The 20,842-nt window shown below is 48.2% G+C and overlaps 2 protein-coding genes across 3 annotated transcripts; one reads left to right on the top strand and one right to left on the bottom strand.

Annotated features, from left to right (window-relative positions):
• The first annotated feature begins 1,496 nt into the window (after nt 1-1,496).
• phox2a (paired like homeobox 2A) lies at nt 1,497-5,561 on the top strand. The gene is made up of 3 exons (XM_062472457.1): nt 1,497-2,047; nt 3,241-3,428; nt 3,759-5,561. The coding sequence occupies exons 1-3, from the start codon at nt 1,828-1,830 to the stop codon at nt 4,245-4,247; spliced, it is 897 nt and encodes a 298-aa protein (XP_062328441.1). The 5' UTR covers nt 1,497-1,827; the 3' UTR covers nt 4,248-5,561.
• A 172-nt stretch (nt 5,562-5,733) lies between these two features.
• inppl1a (inositol polyphosphate phosphatase-like 1a) lies at nt 5,734-20,832 on the bottom strand. 2 transcript variants are annotated; one of them, XM_062472454.1, is made up of 27 exons: nt 19,999-20,832; nt 17,447-17,510; nt 16,504-16,648; nt 16,174-16,255; nt 15,462-15,614; nt 14,719-14,809; nt 14,215-14,304; nt 13,598-13,696; nt 12,641-12,791; nt 12,355-12,461; nt 12,082-12,184; nt 11,574-11,770; nt 11,363-11,480; nt 11,009-11,105; nt 10,778-10,916; nt 10,549-10,648; nt 10,330-10,418; nt 10,131-10,212; nt 9,922-10,011; nt 9,549-9,662; nt 9,261-9,437; nt 9,002-9,157; nt 8,830-8,917; nt 8,615-8,704; nt 7,703-8,414; nt 7,462-7,595; nt 5,734-7,353 (listed from the first exon to the last, which is right to left on the bottom strand). In XM_062472454.1, exons 1-27 carry the CDS (start codon nt 20,166-20,168, stop codon nt 7,254-7,256), a joined length of 3,738 nt encoding a protein of 1,245 aa, XP_062328438.1. In that variant the 5' UTR covers nt 20,169-20,832; the 3' UTR covers nt 5,734-7,253. The 2 variants fall into 2 exon arrangements, with proteins under 2 accessions (XP_062328438.1, XP_062328439.1); XM_062472455.1 differs by having other exon boundaries at nt 16,504-16,639.
• Between the last annotated feature and the right edge of the window lie 10 nt (nt 20,833-20,842).

Genomic DNA, 20,842 nt, shown 5'->3' with positions numbered 1-20,842 from the left:
CCCGTTGGCTCACCAGACATTCAATCTTGAATTACCTAAATGCATCGTGACGCACCCGCTCGAGGCAGTCCGTGTCTAACCGGGTTAAAGCCCGGGAACGCGACAGATATCTGACTGGTGGTGCCAGGTATCTGGAGGGGTGAAAAGAACTCATCCTAGGCCTATAACTATCCAAATTCAGGTCCCCGATAGTTTCTGAAAATCCTAAATTAGCCTATGCGTCATAGAGTAATGACACAACTTGTGTAGCAATATGAATGCAGTTACAGATCTACAGAAATATAAAGCCCTATAGTAAAATGGTGTCGATAAACTAATAAATGTAAATGGCGTGAAAGATAGCTGCTACATTTTTCATTATTCTAGGGCAATGGTCCGTTTTTAACGAATCATCCGAAAATTACTATGGGCATTTATTAAATAAAATGTTGAAAACAAGATATTTTAAAAAATCGAACAAAGCCCATACAAATCGTAAATCTATAAGTAATCGAATGTACCACCATTGTAGGCTATTACTATTTTCTGCTGGTGTAGTACAGGTGCTCCTTTGGGTTCCTTCCCAGGCCCATCAGCGTTTGGAGATGCATTGCGTTTGGCATATCTTCGTTTCTTGTAGTTAGACTTGATCTCAAACGTGTGTTAATATGTGTCTTCATGGGTAATCTGGCATCAGAAACTGATTTTTAATTATGCTGGTGTGCTGGTCAAGCGTTAAGAAGAGCACACTTGGAAACAGGCAACCATACACACACGCGCGCACACACACACACACACAGCACACAATGCTACCGGCAAATAATAATTAATTTAGCAGGATATGATATTGTTTTGTGAATATTATTTGGAAGCATATTATCTTGATATCTAGCCCTACAAAATAGGCTATTACAGAGCAGACATGACTAAATATGAAGAATACTTTGATGTGTCAGAAACCTGTAAAACCTCCCCTCCAAGAGGTGGATTATGTTTCCGAATCGTGTGAGTCCTGTGTTGTTGTTTGTATAGATTCCTTTTATGCCTACATGCATTGTAGCTATAACAAGAAGAACTTTTCCAATTTATAGGGCGTCATTTTATTTCTGGACTATACAGATTTCGCTGGCGTTATTTTAACCACTAGTCTTCACTCGGCTGAGGTGTCACCACATTCAATCAATTCGAATCCTAATCCTAATCATCCTCACTAAAGCTGAGGCTGAAGTGACATCTCCAACTGATGGGCTATATCAAATAAAGCGTTTAATTTCGGAAATCAAAATCATATCTGAGTTGCATCTCACATAAAGACGTCTGACTGAGAGGGTTAACCTCACGCGCATTGGTGATGCATGAGCGGTGGGAGGGGGCTGGCCATCCGAGCTGCCCCCCAATAGACTCTCGAGGCATTGTCATGGAAAGAGACCACCGCCTCGCTTTTGTCTCGCGTTCTGCCAAGTTTATTATAAACACTGCGCGAGCTGCCCGGTGTGCTGTCAAACGGAGCGCGAGTCAGCACGGGAGTAAGAGAGACACAGAGTGGACGTGAACGAAAGACAAAAGCGACTGACTGATGAACATATAAAAAGACAGAGGATATTTCAGAAACAAGAAAGGAAAATAGCCTTATTAAAATTGGATCAAGGAAAACAAGAAATCTGAAAAACAGAGTGCGACTGGGACTTGCACTGCAAACCTAACGGTGATACCTCCTTGGAGATATTAGAGACATCTTTCCGCAGTCTCTACGGTATTGTCCACGTTTAAACATTCTAAGTGTAGAACGTTGAAGTTTTGATTTTAAACCGGGATCCAGCGCTCCAAGAGTTGGCCTTACGCGCCTCCATGTATAAAATGGATTACTCCTACCTGAACTCCTACGACTCGTGCATGGCGGCAATGGAAGCGTCGGCCTACGCGGACTTCAGTTCATGCAGCCAGGCTAGCTCGTTCCAGTATAACCCGATTCGGACTGGCTTCACCAACCCGGGCTGCACGCCCCTCAGCACCGCGAGCTGCACGCTGGGCGCCCTGCGCGAACATCAACCAACACCCTACTCCACAGGTAAGAGCGCACTAGGTGCGCTTCCTCGGGGATGAATTGCAGCATAGGCCAGGGGCAAGAGGACAGATTCCGTGAAAAGAAAATAACTGTTCTGAAAGGAATCATGTAGGCCTGACATGCTTTATTAGCCCTTTAAATTGTACACAAGTTTACGAAGAACTGTTTGTTATAAGATTTCAGTTTCTTTTTTGCGATAAGACTTAACGACTAAATACCTAAACTGAAATAAATCAAAACCTTAACCCAATATTAAGTTCGCACTAAATGTACGATTTAGCGTGGATTCCATAATTTGATTTTTAACCACATGCGAGAGGACTGAACCGATGTGCCTGCATGTCGCTAATAATAACACATTCTTATTTTTCTAAGTTATGATCCCCAATTAAATATGCATCTATAATATTTACGTCTAACATATGTATAGCCTATAATATTTGACGTTCACATTTATATCCACTCATCAAAGATTCTCCAGCTTTTGGCAAATTTGATTTAGACCCTGTCTTTTAACTTGAATAAAAGCCTGCCTAATAATTCGATACGAAATATTAAACAAAACACAAAATCTTTTCTGTCATCATCTTTTACTGTTATCTGATTGAAGACTGTTAGGGTTATGTAGCATAGTCCTGTGCAACTTGTCGATAACCTTGATCCACAAACAATTATTCGTCCTCTAAATTATATTAATTAATTAGGCTACCACGTTAACTTGAAATGCAAAATAATATTCCCTCATTCAATAGTAATTGGCAAAGCATGAGGCTACATTCATAACAAATGCGATTTAATACACCGGGTGCGCTCCGTTATTCGGACCATTTTACACGCTTAATGCAACAAATTGTAGATAGGCAATTGCTCTGTTGGTAAACGTGTTTTTATTTTTATTTAATTGCATACATTAGCCTATTTCAAATTGTATTAAAATGAAACATTTTATTTTCTATCATTATGTTCCTGTTTGTACCGTGCCATGAAGCAAATATGGTTGGTAAATTGTGTATTGTAACAATCTTAATTTATTGATTATACATTCAAGACCACCTTTTTAATCTATCCTAATAGGTCTTTACTTGCGTGAGGCAACCAAGAATAGACCACTTACAGTCCACCTTTTCTTCGTATTCATACCCTTGCTTTTTTTGGTCAAAACTCACTGATTTAATTTATTTTGTTTGATTCCACAGTACCCTACAAATTCTTCTCCGACCCGTCTGGTTTGAACGAGAAACGGAAGCAACGGCGCATCCGGACCACTTTCACCAGCTCCCAGCTGAAGGAGCTGGAGCGCGTGTTTGCGGAGACTCACTACCCAGACATCTACACTCGAGAGGAGCTGGCCCTCAAGATTGATCTGACTGAGGCGCGGGTGCAGGTGAGACTAATGATTGTATGAAGTGTTCCATTGACTGTACAATTCCCCTGCCTGCTCTGTATTTGGTGCAGAAATGGCAGAAATTCATTTGATCTAATGTATTCCCTTTAGATTGTTTAGATTGAGTATGTTTATTTTTCAATGGATCCATATATATGATCTCTAAAATATTGCCTGGAAAGACCATTTGAAAAGGATGAACCAGTGTGAAAAGATTCTAAAGTTTAAAGGGATTTTGGGTCAATCTTACAAATGCCACACACCCTCTTCCTTAGAGAATACATACCATCTCCCCTCTGAGTTTATTCTGAAATGTTATTGTTCTCTCAGGTCTGGTTCCAGAACAGGCGTGCCAAGTTCCGTAAACAGGAGCGTGCGGCAAACTCTAAATCCGGTAACGCCAACGGGGGTAGTAACGGGAGTACTGGCAGCAACGGAGGAAAGAAGGGCGAGCCCAGGTCTTCTTCAGACGACGACGAATCAAAAGAATCCACCTGCAGCCCAACTCCCGACAGCACTGCCTCCCTGCCCGGCTCAGGCAATGGGAACATGGGCAGTCCGGCTAGCTTGAGCCCCAGTCCAGCACCTACTAATGGTGGCTACGCTAACACTTCCAGCTCCCCTGTTCTGCAGGGGCTCAAGCCCCCCAGCTGGCCCAGTCTGGGCCCCTCTAACCCCAGCATGGCCCAACCCGCTTCCCAGGCTCCGGAGCTGCTGAAGGCCTGGCAGCCAGCAGACAGTATGACTGGACCGTTCGCTGGCGTGCTGTCCACCTTCCACAGAAAACCCAACCCTGGACTGAAGACAAACCTGTTCTAGACATCAGACAATGTTTCCCTGCTCCACAGACTCCTGGCTCTGGAGACTAGATCCTAAAGAGAGACACCGAGCAGAGACCAGTATACCTATATCTATACCACCCTATTTACACCGCCCCCCTACCCCCACCCAAACCCCTTTAATTTATTACATCCGCAACTGTTCAATGAAAACTGTATGTGTGTGTATGTTTATCTGGACAGGACTGGGATAACAGCGTGTAGGTTCCTAATTCTCACTCAACAAATACAAAACGGAGACAAAAGAACCTACCCCCAAAAACACACACAAACACACACACAAACACACACACAAACACACACAAACACACACAAACACACACACAAACACACACACAAACACACACAAACACACACACAAACACACACCCAGACACACACACAAACTTAGTATTAAAGTAGTTGGGAGACATTGTCGTGCACTTAGTGGCCCCCCAGTGACAGTAGCTCTGACTAGAATTGTAATCAGAGGGAGAAGACAAACACAGTGTCTCCCAGGGCAGAAATTAGGGGACAAAAACCTGTTACCAGCAAGCACAACTTCCTCTAAGCCCTGAACAGAGGCACCCCCAAATCCCTGGAGCAGGAGAGGGCACCCCCAAATCCAATTAGAACCACTGGGACCAGACCAGACCCCTCCGCCCCAGACCCCTCCGCCCCAGACCCCTCCGCAACTCGGCCCACCTCACCGCGCCCTCTCAGTGACAACCCCAAACACTACTGCTACTGTCTCACTGGCACAGCAGCCCCCCCCCCCTCTCTTTTTCTCTCTCTTTCTAACACACACACATACCCACACACAGTTCCCAGCTCAAACATCAAGAACACACACATGGTTCCACCCGTGAGACAGCCTCCTTCCCTCCTCGTCCCTGGCGTGGTTGACTCAGCAGATGGAGAGAGGTCACACGTCCCAGTGTCCCCTGCTGCGGACACATGAACACTGTCGTGGGACAAGTTTACCAGACACCCTTTACCTTACTGTCACGACCATGGTCGTCATCCTCGAGTCGAAATCCAGTGCCACACTCACACTGCTGCCCCGTGCTGCCTCACTGTGTGTGTGTGTGACCACGTACAACTGTAAGCCCTTTTGAAACAGATAGATATCCAATGTTGTGAGTTAAGAAAATTATACTGTAAATAGTAATATAAGTATTAGGTAGTGTCCCCGTCCCCCCCTACAGCTTTGGAATGGTGGTGTGTGAGGCAGCTTGTGGGGAGGGGCTGGAGCAGTCCTGTGAAGGTTAGAGGTACTGAAGGTTATAGCACTACTGTCATATTCTGTCTAATAAATCTACACTTTAAAAGCACTGCTCAGAACTCAACATGATCTGCTTGTGTGTGAGAGCAAAAGTGTGTGTGTGTGTGACTTTCATTATTGACCACTGAAACAAACAATCAATCAAACAAGGCAGCATTAAGTTAGATAATTTCTTTTTATTTATCGAAAAAGACTGATAAGATGAAGTTGTCGACATTTATTAACTTAAGAACACAAAACAATCATTAAACTCAAAATGGTGGAGTGTGTGGATGGACAGACACTCCAGCGTTGTTCTGCGAAGGTCACACGTACACACACACACTCACACACACACACACAGACACACAGACAGACAGACGCACATTCAATCTCAGACTGGTAAATGCTTTCAACAAAAACAACATGAAACCAGAGCTTCAACGTATAGAGACAGTTAGGCACACAGGCCAACACTACTTGAGTGTTAAGACTACTACGCCGCCAAATAAGGGCCTATGTTGGACAACATAGGAGAGACAGTTACACTGGAAACCTACACACTCTGTACAGCAACTACACTGGCAGGAGGTTCTGAGACAGAGGACTACAATGAGGCGACATGACAAGGGCTCTAAAGAAAGAGTTGCCCGGGATACCTCACATCTGGCCTGATACACAGTTTCCTGTTCCTTAAGGAAACATGACACTGTAGTGTATGGTCCCGATCCTGTCATTGGGTTGGGAGTTGAGACGAGCTGCTGTCCAGCTCATCAACGCTCATCTAAGAAAACGTATGATGTTATGTGTTGTACAGAAACAGTTGAACAAAATACACAATACACATACATAAAATAATGGTGAAATATAAAGTAAAAGTCCTTTTATATGTTGGTGTTTCAAGCTTGTTTCAGGGTTAAAAAAAAAAAAAAGTAGCTAAGTGAGCGCACACTGACGTTTAGAGAGCTTTAGCGCCATCTGGTGTTAAGATCAGGCACATGCAGCTTCATTCTAGGAAGTTTTCTAAAACCATGCCCTAGAGCCTAGGCAGACCTCCAGCTGGACTTACAAATACAGGCTATTAACTCAGTTATGGTAAACACATTAACCACAGACTAAACACCCATCTTAAAAACAAACAAAATCAGCTGTTAGGGTAGAAATACCCTGTACTACTGGACTTGGCTGAACAGCTAACTTTCAACAACACACCTGGTCAGGCTGAGGGGCAGGCCCAGAACCAGGACCAGGACAACGATTAAGCAACATGTCAACAGCTTCATTTTAGAGAGTTTTCAGTCTCACAGTGCTGGTTTGGTGTTGCTCCATTCCCTTTTACTTTGAGAGACATTAAACATGCAGAGACAATTGACCCATATTAACAAACAATATTAACTGCACTCAGAATTATAACTAAATAAATCAAAATGAACAGAATAATTAACAAAAAGATCAATGGAGGTGTGAAGTGTGCTCTCTGGACAGGAGGGTCTGGCAGCGATAAGGGACTCAAATGTTTCTCTCTTAAATAAGACCAATTACTATGGCAACCACCAGTACAAATTCCTTACATACATCAAAATAAAAAGGACCTTTTTTTTCTTTTCTTTTTTTTGTCCAACGTAGATAAAATTGGAGTGCAAATTCTCTCAGAAGGCACAGTGTGGCATTGATTGGCACGTCTCAGCCCAGTTCTGCTTGGCCCAGTTAATCCTGGCCTGGCCTGGTTCATCCTAGCCTGGGTTACTTCTGCGGCTGTTGAAGTCTCAGGTTCTCCAGCAGGATCCTCTTGTGGGCGGGGTCCATGACTCCTGCCTCCTCCAGATCCTCCTCTGTGATGTCACTGTGGAGTAACGGGATTGGATGACAAGGGTGTCACTCTCTGTCTGCTGCTTCTGTGTGCCTGTGAGAGACTGTGTGTGTGTGTGTGTGTGCGTGCGTGTGTGTGTACCTGAGGAACTCAAGGTCGTCCCAGCCGTTGTGTAGCAGTCCCTCCTCGTATCTCTCCAGACCCAGCCTCTGGAGCCACTCCCCTACAGACGACTCGCCCACCGACAGAGACGAACTGCTGCTGCCCCACAGAGCCTACACACACACACACACGCACACACAGGTGTATGAGACGGAGGCACTAGAGAAGAGCACTGAGGTAACAGGTGATGGGTGAGGTTGTGGTGACTCCAGGAAGCTACCTCCTCAGGCAGGTCCTCAGCGATGCTCTCTGGGAGGGGGGCGCGAGGGGGGAAGGTGCGACAGGCGTCCCCCAGCCCTAGCCCCGCTCCCTGACCCCTGAGGTGGTGGGGGGGGGCCGAGGGGGCACGTGGAGGCTGGGGGGGGAACTCACTCTCACTCAGGGTCTTGGCCATCTGTAGCACCGAACATGATTGGTCATCCAGAGCCCCGGCCCCTCCCCTCCTAAACCCCTCCCCCAGGACAAAGGAGGGACTAGGATTGGCTGAGGGGATTCGCACCTCGGCCATGTCTGGGTACAGCGGGCGGGGTTTGGGGTCTGCTGTCTCCAGGGCAGCTTTGGGGAGGGGGGGAGGGGGGAAGTCCGGAGGGGGCCGGTTGAGCGTGGCTCCGCCCCCCACGGCGGCACCGACGTCGTCCTCCGAGGAGCCCTCCTCGCTGATGGTCCTGACGGGCTGTCCGCTGGTGTGCCTGCGCTGCTGGGAGGAGGAGCCAGGGAGGGGCTTGGTCCTGGCCCCCACCTGGAGAGGGGCTTTACCCGCCTGGAGAGGGGCTTTACCCGCCTGGCTGGCACTGGAGGAGGCGGAGGAGGGGAGAAGCTCCGGAGACAGAGCGGCTGCTGATTGGTTGGGGACGCCCTCCAGAATGTAGTAGGCGGGGTTGTTGTAGCTGTTCTTACATGACGACGGGTCGTCAGAGTCCGGCTGTTTCATCCTGCAACACAGACCAGCAGAATGAGCGTGTGGTAGACCGGAGAGGAGGGACGTCCATTCCGTTCCAAACAAACAATCACGTTGGTGCTTTTGAGGCGTGTTTAAAACACATTCTACTTTCTGTGGTGTTCAAATGGATCATTTTAAAATCGAAGGCATCATTGATAAGATAATCAAGGTCGATTAACTGTTTGTGTTTACCTAGCGGTAGTATCCTCCTTCCCGCTCTTCTCTCCCTCTTCGCTCACCTTCCCTAGCTCCGCCCCCACCTGTTTCCGCGTCAACGACGGCCTGGGGGAAACAGCACACGCTAAGAACACGTTGAGAGCACGCTCATTGGACACGGAGGCTGCACGCGGCATAGGGAGAGGGTGCAGGAGAGGGGGGGGGAGAGGGAGGAGGGGTGGATAGCTCACTTGACGTAGTCGTGTCCTCCGGGGCGGGGGGGCAGGGTGGTCCTGCCTTTGGGTCCACCGCTCTCATCCTTATCCACACTGATCCACTCTGAGACAGACAGTACAGGGCAGGTTAGCACATACACAACACACAGACACACAGACACACTAACACACAGACACACACACTGACCGTAGAGGCGCTCCCGGGTGCCCATCCTCTCCGCCGGCACCCGGACCCTCATGGAGCCCCTGATGTTTCCTGTCTCCTCCCCCCGGTGAGACAGGTAGGTGTGGAACTGCTGCGCTGTGCTGCCTATCATAGACTTCAGAGCCAGCACACACTCCCCTGCGCACACACACACACACACACAACGTAGCGCGTTATCCTTAAAATGTCCAACAGTCGGGAACGTCACCGTTTCTCCTGGAATCAGAGCACACACACGTACCGTAGGACTCGTAGCCGTCCAAGGATTTGACGGTGAGAAGCAAGTGCTGGTCTTGAAGGTACTCTATCTCAGAGAGGAGGGGCTTGAGGGTGGTCAGCTGCTTATTGGACCAGCCCACACGCAGGAAGTTGACGTTGTCACTGTTCTGGCTGTCGTTCTCATAACTCTTCTTAAACTCTACAGTGGGATGGAGGGAAAGAAAAGAGAGAGAGAGTGAGTGAGTGAGAGACAGAGACAGGAGGAGCTCTGGTGTGTTTGTGGGAACCTCTGTGAGCATGTGCACCTCACCTTCCAGACAGGTGGAGTAGAACTCGATGAAGAACTTAGTTCTGCTGGCTGTTTTGACAATGGCCTCGATGCTCTCAAACTCTATATAGGCCTGCTCTGAAGACTTTGGGAGACCTGGAGAGAGAGAAGGAGAGGGAAAAGATGAGAAAGGGAGAGAGAGAGAGAAAGAAAGAAAGAAAGAAGAGAGAGAGAGAAAGGGAACACAGGAATGATAACTGGTGACAAGAGGGAAGCAGGATCACAGGTCTGACACTAAACTCCTACAATACTACAAACACACAACAATAAACACAGACTGCATAATATCAATAAAAATGACGATATGCCATTGACAGTCTAATATATTTCTGGGTCTAAGATTCTGCAGCCATACCTTTCTTGGAGACAAACTGTGATGTCACTCCCACCTCGTAGGTAGCAAACACGGGGGAGTGGTCGCTGGTGACGATGTCATCCGTGCAGCCTGGTCAACAGAGACAGCGCTCAGGTCATCATGCTTAGCTAATCTCCACAGTGTACCACGGTCTACAGCGGAGTGTCAGTCCCATCCAGACTGTCTACAGGGGACAGTGCAGGTCTTACCATACGAGTTGCAGACAATGTGAGTCTCTGGATAGGACTTCCACAGAATCCTGTCACACCATGACGGAACATTAGTCCTCATCTGAGAGAGAGAGAGAGAGAGAGTACGAGAGAAAAGAATAAAAGAGAGTTAACGAACTGGAACAGCAAACAATATTCACACACAATGTAAGGTGTGTGTGTGTGTGTGTGTACCTACCCCTGTGGCTTTCTGCTTCTGCCACACATACGTGTCCCGGGAGCCTCGTTCGTAGCGGTAGGTGGGTGGGAAGGAGATCTCCTCCTCAGCTGGAAACACACACACACACACCCCCAAAATTACAACCAGTCTCACATTTTATCCAAAGACCTATTTCTTTAGAACAGTGGCAAATATAACTGACAGAATCCTCGTTCCTCATCTCAGGGTGGTACTGACCGAAGCGGAGGAACACCTTGTTCTTCTCCCTCTCCAGGTTGAGCTGGTCCACCTTCAGGAGGGGGTCAAACTCCTTCCTGTTAATGTAGTTAAGGATCTCCTGAGAGGTGTAGGATGAGAAAAACAGAGGTTCAGACAAAACAGACGTGTTTGTGTATACGTCCACGTGGAACCAGTAGTTGAGGCCCCCAAGCCTGAGAAGCATGTGTGTGTTAGTGTGTGTGTGTACCTGAATGTCCATGTCCAGCCGGTAGTTGAGGTCTCCCAGCCAGAAGATGTGTGTGAAGCGGAGAGAGATGTCGAAGGAGTTCAGCTGCTTGTCTCCCAGAGAGAGAAGACGCAAGATGTCCAAGTAGTTCTGGTTCCTCCTGCAGGAACACACCTCACCGGTCAGGGGGTGTGTGTGTGTGTGTGTGTGTGTGAGTGTACGTCAGTCAGTGATTAAGTAAGAAGACTGTACCTGGCTATTTTTTCATTGCCCGACGTCAGGTGACAGTTCACAAAGCCGAACGACGTCCCATTGAACATGAAAGACACGCCTACTGCTCCTTTGTTACCTGAGAAATGACCCAGATATATATACATATATACAGTAAAAAAAGATGTCATGGAAAAATACTTTAAGAAATAATGCAATGAAAAGATGAAACAAAAATTCTCAACATTGCACTTTCACACTGTCGAACAAATACAGAAGACTAAAATCTACGTATTTGAGACAATATTAATGTAAAATATATTGGGTGAGTCTGCACAGCACTGTGCAAAAGATTTTCCCCACAAATGTGTGTGTGTGTGTGTGTGTGTGTTGTACCCAGTGTGTTGGCGATGCCTGTCTTCACACTAGACACTCCAACATGGCTGATACGGTTCTCATGATCTGGTTTAACCAGCACAGCAATCTTGATGTTCCACAGAGTCTGGACCGCAATCTAGAACCCAGGAGAACACAGTGGAAGCTTCTTCAGGAGAGAAACCTCAACCAGAAGCTCCTGATCTCTCTCCCTCTCCTCCGCCCCACCTACCGGTTTGTAGTCCAGTTCCGTCTGCTCTTTCAGGGCCATGCGGAGGGACTCCACCCACTCCCGGTCACACACAGAGTTCTCCTGGGTTCCGAACACGTACAGGTCGTGAGGGATGGTGACGGTCATCTCGTCCAGGGTTTTCCCCAGGCCCCGGCAGAGCACCCAGGAGGCCACCGACTTAGGGGAGGGCACCGAGCCTGGGAAGGGTGGGGAGGTACAACATTGACTACTGGGTGGGAAAGGTTTAGCTCATTGGCTGGAGCATCTGACTTCAGATCAAGAGGTCACAGGTTCAAATCACCCTCTGTGCATTGCTTTGGATCAAATTAAAAACAATTTAATTATACTAAATGAATAAAATAAAAAGTCCAAAGCAGCCTTTGTGTTCATTCATGTTATTTAGACACACATCATATAGCTTTAACAAAACTAGCCATAGTCATAGAAACAGTAGTGTAGAGGGTCAACGAGCGAGAGAAGGAGAAGAGGGAGAGCGTGTGAGTCTCACCCATGTTCCAGGTGCCTATGAAGATGGAGATCATGTCTGGTTCATCCTGGTTGGAATGTTTGTTCTTCATCAGCTGCAACAACTGGCAGAAGGCCTCCCTCTTCTGAAACACAAGCGGAAAAATGTGTGTGAAAGTTGTGTGTGTCTGTGCAGGAGGAAATGTTTTTGCGTTTGCATATTATTTTGAATATTTTTTGAATTTGGAAGAGAAAAGGCTGTTGTTTCAATAAAAATGGTCCAGATGCTTGATAATGTGTGTGTATGTGTGCTTACCTTGGCACTGGCAAAGATGAAGTCTTTTCTCTGACTCTTGTCCTTCTCCTTCTCAAACACAATGCCAAGTTTATTCTGAACACGCTGGGACTTAATCAGCTGACGGACTGAGTGAGAGAGAGAGAGAGAGAGAGAGATAAAGAGAGAGGGAGAGGGAGGGAGAGAGATAGAGGGAGAGATAAAGAGAGAGAGATATAAACGATAAATACGTTTCTTCATCAACAGCATTTTAGTCAGTGAACGTTGGTGTGTGTGTGTGTGTGTGTGTGTGTGAGTGGGTCCTCACTCTTCTCATGTGTGAAGGTGTTCCAGTCCTCCTGGCTGTCCTTCATCTTCTTCATCACCACCAGCCTTCCTCCCTCCACGTCCACAGACAGCGTGTGTTTCTGGCTCTTCCCTATCTTGGTCAGGTCGGCCAGATACACGTCCAGCTTCACCTGATGCAGACACACCCGTCATACCCTGGCTCCACCTCCAGGGGGCGCCGCAGCACACCAGAAACTACAGACCACATGGCTGAAGGAAGCTCACCTGGACTCACTCCATTCAACACTGCCATATCCCTACATGCCCTTTGCCTACATCACAATCACGTATCTACTCTTAAGTGAATCTACTTTAAAACCTAATCTTACTTAATGTGGGCTAATTCGACAACGTGGACTAAATCCCGGGCCATCGTTGGTCTTCAGACATGACATGGGTTGTTGTCGCCTCCCAGGGCCAAGTCTGACGGCATTCCTTTGAGCTCAGGGAGACACATCTCCTCCTTTCATTATCAATCATCACAATACCACTTCCTCAATCAACAGGAAGTTGCTATAAGGAGGTCACCGCACAGATAGTGGTACATACGGTAAATGAGGAAATGGTTTGCAGGTTCACCCTGCCTCAGTCTCTCAGCTACTCTAGAAGCCACAAGTATTTAAAAAGGGTGAAAATCATGACTTAATAATCTGTTGCACGTACGGAAGTCACAACAAAGCTGTATGTTTGTATTCAGTCTTTCATAACATTGAACATGTTGAATCTTGAAAACGACACTTGCTGAACTGTCGAGGTACCCAAATGGGAAGTCCCAAAATAAAACGATTGTTTTGAATGAGCATAGGGAGCACCTCTACAGTCTTAAGACATGGAAACACCAGGAACATCTAGGAAGATCTTTAACAGATTTAAGAGATGGAAGGAAACAGTCAGTGTGTGTGTGTGTGTGTGTGTGTGTGTGTGTGTGTGTGTGTACCTCGAAGGCTTGGACGGGAATGGCTTTGCTATGGCGCGTGGAGAGAGGAGGAGGGGAGGAGGGAGAAGACAAGCTCATATCCTGGAGAGCTTTCAGGGCCTAGAGAGAGGAGAGAGAAAAGCTGGATGTTTCAGGATGTTAACATACCTCCATCCATCCATCCATCCATCATCTTCCGCTTGTCCGGGGGTCGGGTCGCGGGGGCAGCAACCTAAGCAGAGAGGCCCAGACTTTCCTCTCCCCGGCCACTTCCACCAGCTCTTCCTGGGGGACCCCGAGGCGTTCCCAGGCCAGCCGAGAGACATAGTCCCTCCAGCGTGTCCTGGGTCTTCCCCGGGGCCTCTTCCCAGTGTTAACATACCTCTCGCCCCATATTCCCCCTCAGCTACTAGAAGCTCCAGAAACGAGCCAGAGAGGGGCTCGCTCCCTCCCTTCTTCCCCAGACAAGACAACTCATTCTAGGCCATTGCTCCAGCTTGACCCTCAGGGCCGATGATCCACCACAGAGCTGGTCTAGGGACTACATACTCTACAACAGCTGCGCAAGTGTTATTTATGCGTGCAAACATCTGTGGGTGTGTGCATGCACACGTTTGTATGGCTGCGTGTTTGTTTACCTTCTTCTCGATAGAGGACAACAGATCTTTAAGGATAGCCAGCTTGGTGACGAGGTTCTCCAACTCCTGGTCTCCACCCTGATTCACTGACTGAAGACCACAAGCAATTACACCATGGAAACACACACATATAAAATGGCCTTGACCCCCCCCCCAGAAGGAACTGTATGCCTGCTGTGTGTGTGCTGTGACAATGTGACTCTCTAGTCCAGCTGTCTCCAGGGACTCGGGTTCCTCCTTTGTAAGACAAAAGAGCTCTTTCCTCATGACCTTCAGTAAACTCTGGTCCGTGTGTGTGTGTGCGTGCATGTATATGTTTACAGGAGACAGCTGTTGTGGTCACACCTATATGACTGGACAAAACAGGAAGCATAGACATGCAACACCTTGGTTTTCTACTGAAAATACACACAGCTATATACACAAACCACATTCATTCATGGGAACATGGTTATTTACACACATGCGTGGACACACACATGGGTGAAAGGTGCACACACACACCTGCTGGATCATCTTGGACACCATGAAGGCACTTTGCTGGTCAAACACTTTGGACAGGATCTCTAGTCCAGAGAGAACCTTATCCACCTCCCTAGAAACATAGAGATAGGAAACAATCTTGGGATCCATCTTGGGGGTTTTCCTGTGCCTGTCTACATATATGTAGGAAGGGGCCTTGTTTATGTGTGTATGACTTGAGGATTATGTAACAGACAAGTGCATATTTGGTACACACTTAGTCCCCCCCTCCCTCCCCCCACACAGTCAGCCTAAACCCCTCCTGGATTTTGGGTGTTTGTCCCTGTGTGTCTCTGTCCCTGTGTGTCTCTGCCCCTGTGTGTCTCTGCCCCTGTGTGTCTCTGCCCCTGTGTGTCTCTGCCCCTGTGTGTCTCTGCCCCTGTGTGTCTCTGCCCCTGTGTGTCTCTGCCCCTGTGTGTCTCTGCCCCTGTGTGACTCTGTCCCTGTGTGTCTCTGTCCCTGTGTGTCTCTGCCCCTGTGTGTCTCTGTCCCTGTGTGTCTCTGCCCCTGTGTGTCTCTGCCCCTGTGTGTCTCTGCCCCTGTGTGTCTCTGTCCCTGTGTGTCTCTGTCCCTGTGTGTCTCTGCCCCTGTGTGTCTCTGTCCCTGTGTGTCTCTGCCCCTGTGTGTCTCTGCCCCTGTGTGACTCTGCCCCTGTGTGACTCTGTCCCTGTGTGTCTCTGTCCCTGTGTTTCCCTGTGTGCGTCTGTCCCTGTGCGGCGTCTCACCCGTTGAGGCGTTTGCAGGAGGACACCAGGGTCTTGTTGAGGTGGGGCAGAGAGCTGGCTCCTTGCTTCACAGCCTCCAGGTCCAGAGCGTAGCTCCCCTTCAGATACTCATGGGAGATGGTGCTCAGGCCGTTAGCCGCCGCCGGCGGGATACTGGAGGTGGGAAGGGGGGAACTGGAGTTGTCAACTGGTCTCTTTCTCACAGCAGTCACTGTTCACCACGTCAGAGTAAGAACAGAACCAGAGAAGTAAAGACAGCCCAGCAGTTTGCTACAAAGAAGTGCTTCTTCAGAAGAAGAGACAGAGAGGGAACTAATGAACGAAAGATCATTTGAGAGAGAGGGGGGGGGTTGACAAGAGGGAAAGATAGAGGGGTAAAGGAGAACAGAGAGGAGGAGGATCGTGACAGAACAAAAGAGGTAGAGGAGTCCAGACATTGTTCCAGACAGATTCAGGGTCATACAGTTCCTTTAAAAGAGACGGCTGACTCACTTGTCTAACCCAATGCTGCAAGCATACACGCACACACACACACAGACGGATGGCTGTGGGTCCAAAACTGCAACCCCCCCACAGCCCCCTTCTCCACAAAGCCCTGCATCCTCTTTGAGAGATGTGGCTTTAAACAGGAAGTGGTTTTCCTATCAAAGACCCCCCCCCCCCCCCCCCTTCAGGCAGAGAGAAGTGTCTGTGTGTGTGCGTGCGTGGATACCTCTCTGTAGGCGTGTCAGGGCCGGTAGACGTTGATGTGGAGGCGGAGCGAGGAGGAAGCGGCGGCTTCTCATCCTCTCCATCTACCAATCAGAAGGAAGGAAGAGAACACATGTGACCAGTCAGTGTGTTTGGCGTATACCGGTATGTGTGTGCCTTTTAGAGTGTATACTGTCTCTGTATGTGTGTATATTCCGATTCTAGTGTGTGCATGCCTGTTCTTATGTGTGTGTATGTGTGTTCTATTGTGTGTTTGTGGTCTAGTGTGTGTGTGTGTGTGTGTGTGTGTGTGTGTGTGTGTGTGTGTGTGTGTGTGTGTGTGTGTGTGTACCTGAGTAGTCCCTCTCCTCGGAGCTGGTCTCCTCGCGGTCCACGGTGTACAGCAGGGTGGTGACCAGGCCCTGGCTGGGCTGCAGGTACAGCAGCACCAGCTCTGGTAACGTCTTGAAGCGCTTCGGCTGCACACCCTGAGACGTCTGACCGAGACAGCAGCAGGGGAGAGAGGGAGGGCGACCAAGGGAGAACGAGACAGCAGCAGGGGAGAGGGAGGGCGACCAAGGGAGAACGAGACAGGGCGGGGGGGAAGAGAGAGAGGAAGCAAGAGAGAGACACACAATTTAGAATGGTTGATGGGACATGGTGGGGGGGGGGGGGTCCCAGGCTGTGGCGATTCGGGGGGGGGGGGGGGGGGCTCACCTCATTCATATGTAGTCTTATGTAAAGCAGATTGTTTTATCATTATTCTTCAGTGGAGTGATTTGCTCATGTTAGCTAGTTCATATACCATGTGCCACCCTAACATATCTGAATGACATATCTGGCCACCCTATTTCAAATGTTCAGGACATGGACATGGTTTGAGCTGGTTTGGAGTGGGTAGGGGTGGAGGAGGTACAGTGTGTGTGTGTGGTGATGATGGGGTGGGGGTGGAGACACAGCTGTTGGGAAAAGCACAAAGACGCCGCTGTGAATGTGTTCATATATGGGTGTAAGTGTGTCTGTGTGTGAGAGGTAGTGTGTGTGTGTGATAGAGAGACAGAGAGGCAGGGTCTGAATGTGTGTGTGCATGCTATGGATCACAAAGCAAACACAAGCACTGTAGCATGCCAGCTGCTACTTAACAGATTCTCATAGACCCACTTCTTTGTGTTACAGTATACTACAGTCATAACAGTCATACAGGCAGCGATACACACTTCCTTGGTGCTACAACCACAGTAGATTATTTGCATGTGTGTGTGTGTGTGTGTGTGCGCGCGCACGCACGCACGTACCTGGACAGCAAGAAATCCCTCATCGTCAGGGAGAATCCGGTACGTGTGGACATGTTTCTGGAACCTGGAGAAGGAGAGAGACAGATAGAGACAGCAGGGGAGGGGGAGAGACAGCAGGGGAGGGGGAGAGACAGCAGGGGAGGGGGAGAGACAACAGGGGAGGGGGAGAGACAACAGGGGAGGGGGAGGAAAGCAGAGGTGGACAGAGGGAGAGAAGCAGGAATGTGAGGAGGGGGAGAGATGCGAGGAGGGGGTGGGGGGGTGAGTTCACACAATGACGTTTTACGGATACCATAGGAATGACATATTCCCTGACAGGCAGTGTGCATGGAGGCATAACCTGTCGCTGTCTGTCAAGTTCATGAGCATGGTGAGGCTTGATAGCACATACAGACACACAAACACAACTCTTTCACAAATATCTACGCTTCTGTATACAAATCGGGCTGTCGTCTAGGATCATGGGAACTTGCCACTCACAATTGAACGTGTGTGTACATATTAAAAGTGTGCTTTATACTCATTTGGATAAGGGGTATATATGTTTATATATTACTGCTTATTTCTTCTCTCCTTATAAATGACTGTAAAATATAATTTTGAAGGTCAGAAGATGAAACTGGCTTTGATGATTTTGTACGCCAGTCTCTTTATTGTCATAAAAAACTTGCGCACGCACACACACAGACTCAGGGCTGGGCCCATATTTGTTTGGTTTCGAGGGTTTTAATATAGATTGATTTCCATGCCGTCTCTGCGGTTATGCAGTCTTGACAGAGGGAACTCAAACATACGCCACACACACACACACACACACACACACACACACACACACACACACACACACATCAGAACCCTCTTCTTGCCGTCAGGGTAGGTTGCTGCTGTTTCTGTGGGGTAAATACCATTGTTTCAGCTGCAACCAAACTATAACAGGAATTAATTGGTGGTGTGGGGGGGGGGGGGGGGGGGGGACAAAGAAAGTGCACACAAGCAGAGTCAACATCAACCACAAAATAAACTGCCATCAAAAGTGCATGAAAACGGCCGACATGCGTGTGACCAACACAGTGCTGTGGGTGTCAATGATCTCAGTCTGTTTAGAGTACCATCTCCTCTACTGTATTACAAACACATCACCATGAAGGCAAAACACACACACACGTGTTTGTATAAAGGAATGTTAGCTGATCACCCCCTTTGTCGATACATGGCCGTGCGCGCACACACACTCTCTCCCACCCCCAAGTCCCCCAGTCAGCAAGTTTCAACCTGTCGCCCCCCCCCCACACACACACACACACACACACACACACACACACACACTCAGGTTCAGCTCCTTCACATTCATATATAGTATTTTTACCTAAAAGTGGTCAGGGTTGCAGTGAAGGGGAAGGGGAACTAGGAGACTAGTTGACCTGACTTCACATGGCTCCTCTCTGCACTGTGCTGTGCTTGGGTCTGTTTCCACGGGTCAGATGGATAAACACCGGCTTAACAGGACTGGACAGATATGGGTGAAGGGAGGTGTGGGGATGTGTGTGTTCAGCAAGCTGAATGGACACACCCTGACATCTGTGCGTTTGTGTGTTCTGACCACAACACTCGAACCCATGGCTGTGCCCCCAGTTTCAGGCTGAACTGCAAGCATTGCTCCAGAATGTGTTAGGTCATTTGGGAATTCAAAGATGTCTTCTGATTGGTTGGAAGAACTCGCCCTGAACCTTTGAACTGATTGGGTCATCATGGTGTTATCATAGAGCGGCTTACAGGTCATCCTGGAGGAGCAGAGCAAACCTCTGTGGACACTTCTGTCATCTCGTTTTATCACATCCGTACCAGCATTGATGACGCACAATGCAATTTCCCTCACGTAAATAGGACAGGACAGAACCCCTTGTTTGAATTGTTTCAGCATCTCTTTCCCCTAGGTCTGGGGCCAGTCAGTGGTCTTTGTCATGGGAGGAGACTATATTTACATTTACCAGTCTATACAGGGTGAAACTGGCCATGAATCACACACATTTCTCTGCTGGGGGTAAACTATGAACACATGTGGGATCAATGAGTTGTCAACGGCTGTATTATTTCTGGCTTACTGAGTGTTTTATGCAGCCTGGGGCATATGTGTACAGCGTTACATTCACCATACAGGCTAAAAATTATCTATTTCAGTACTGTTGACAGTTGGATTTCACATCATGAGTCACTATAATCATTATACTAAGTAGCCTAGCAGGCCACCACCGAAGACAGACAGTTTCACACTGAACTCTGCCCCTCAATGTTGGTGAGTTGGACAGGCGGGCCTGGTAAGAGGTTGCCAGTCTGCATTTGTCATCTAAAACATGAATACAAACAAGTAAAATCATATCCCATGTATCAAACGGTGTTACCAAACGGTGTTGGATAGTTCAATGTAGTAAACACTGAACAAATAAACATCTAAAAGAAACGCATTTGACCGACATGTGAAAGAGTGAACGAGAACACTTTTAGGCTACGTCAAAATGGCAAATTGTATCAAAATAAATTTGTAAACTACTTACAGCACACACAAAGCGTAAGCACCGTTCACACTTTCGCTATCCCGGACCAGAAAACTTCCGTCCCTTCCCGCCCGGGCCAGAAGCTCCTCGGCGGCCGCGCGACTCAGGTCCCGGTGGTACCATAACGGAGGCGCAAGCCCCAGCGGCGACACCCCACCACCGCCGGCCATAGCCACAGCCCCACAACTCGGAAAACTCGGTTTCCCGAGTCTAAAACTGCGCAACCAACCCAATCACTCGTGATTTCGATACCCGGTTATGAGGATTCCGTACTAGTAGGCTATGTGCGGGGAAAAATGCAAGGTCAAAACTTCGTTTGTCGTTGTTTCCTCAGTTCCTGAAAGTCTGCCATGGAGGATCTGCTGCTCGCGCTTCCCACGGAAATCAGCGTATGTAAATCCTGAGAGCGCTGGAGGGAGTGGGGGGATAGAGGGAGATGGAGCACGCTATCAAGCTCCAGACCACTGCTTTTTATTTCCTTTTAACTGCATTAAAACACAACAACAGCAGGGAATGTCGCAAGCCACAATTTCGCCTAGGCTACTCCACAATAAAATCTAATCGTGATCAGCTATTTTGTAGGATTCTCACAACCTGACCACAGTAGTTGTATTGACATCCTGTTGTTGAAACACTACCAGGCCCATCAGCAGAGTAGTAGCATACTGTTGATGTTCCGTTGAGACAAGAGCTCATCTCGTGACCCAGCGTATTCCCTACACGACTTTTATAGGCTCCTGTTTTGCGTTTACTGGATTCAAGACAGTTTCCATCAAATTCGGCATATCTGAATATCTCCAGTCACCAGTTCCCAAAACACAGTTAAAGTGCTAGTCCTATGGAA

Source organism: Osmerus eperlanus, chromosome 11 (assembly GCF_963692335.1).
Source record: "Osmerus eperlanus chromosome 11, fOsmEpe2.1, whole genome shotgun sequence".
Classification (NCBI taxonomy): Eukaryota; Metazoa; Chordata; class Actinopteri; order Osmeriformes; family Osmeridae; genus Osmerus; species Osmerus eperlanus.
The sequence above is the reverse complement of the archived record's forward strand: the minus strand, read 5'-3'. Positions and strand labels throughout refer to the sequence as shown.

Coding starts and splice junctions, on each gene's coding strand:
- phox2a (XM_062472457.1), top strand. CDS start 1,828: ATGTATAAAATGGATTACTCCTACCTGAACTCCTACGACTCGTGCATG. Junction 2,048..3,240: donor ACCAACACCCTACTCCACAG/GTAAGAGCGCAC, acceptor TTGATTCCACAG/TACCCTACAAATTCTTCTCC. Junction 3,429..3,758: donor TGACTGAGGCGCGGGTGCAG/GTGAGACTAATG, acceptor TTGTTCTCTCAG/GTCTGGTTCCAGAACAGGCG.
- inppl1a (XM_062472454.1), bottom strand. CDS start 20,168: ATGGCCGGCGGTGGTGGGGTGTCGCCGCTGGGGCTTGCGCCTCCGTTA. Junction 11,771..12,081: donor CATAGGCACCTGGAACATGG/GTGAGACTCACA, acceptor CACCCTTCCCAG/GCTCGGTGCCCTCCCCTAAG. Junction 7,354..7,461: donor GACGACCTTGAGTTCCTCAG/GTACACACACAC, acceptor GTTACTCCACAG/TGACATCACAGAGGAGGATC.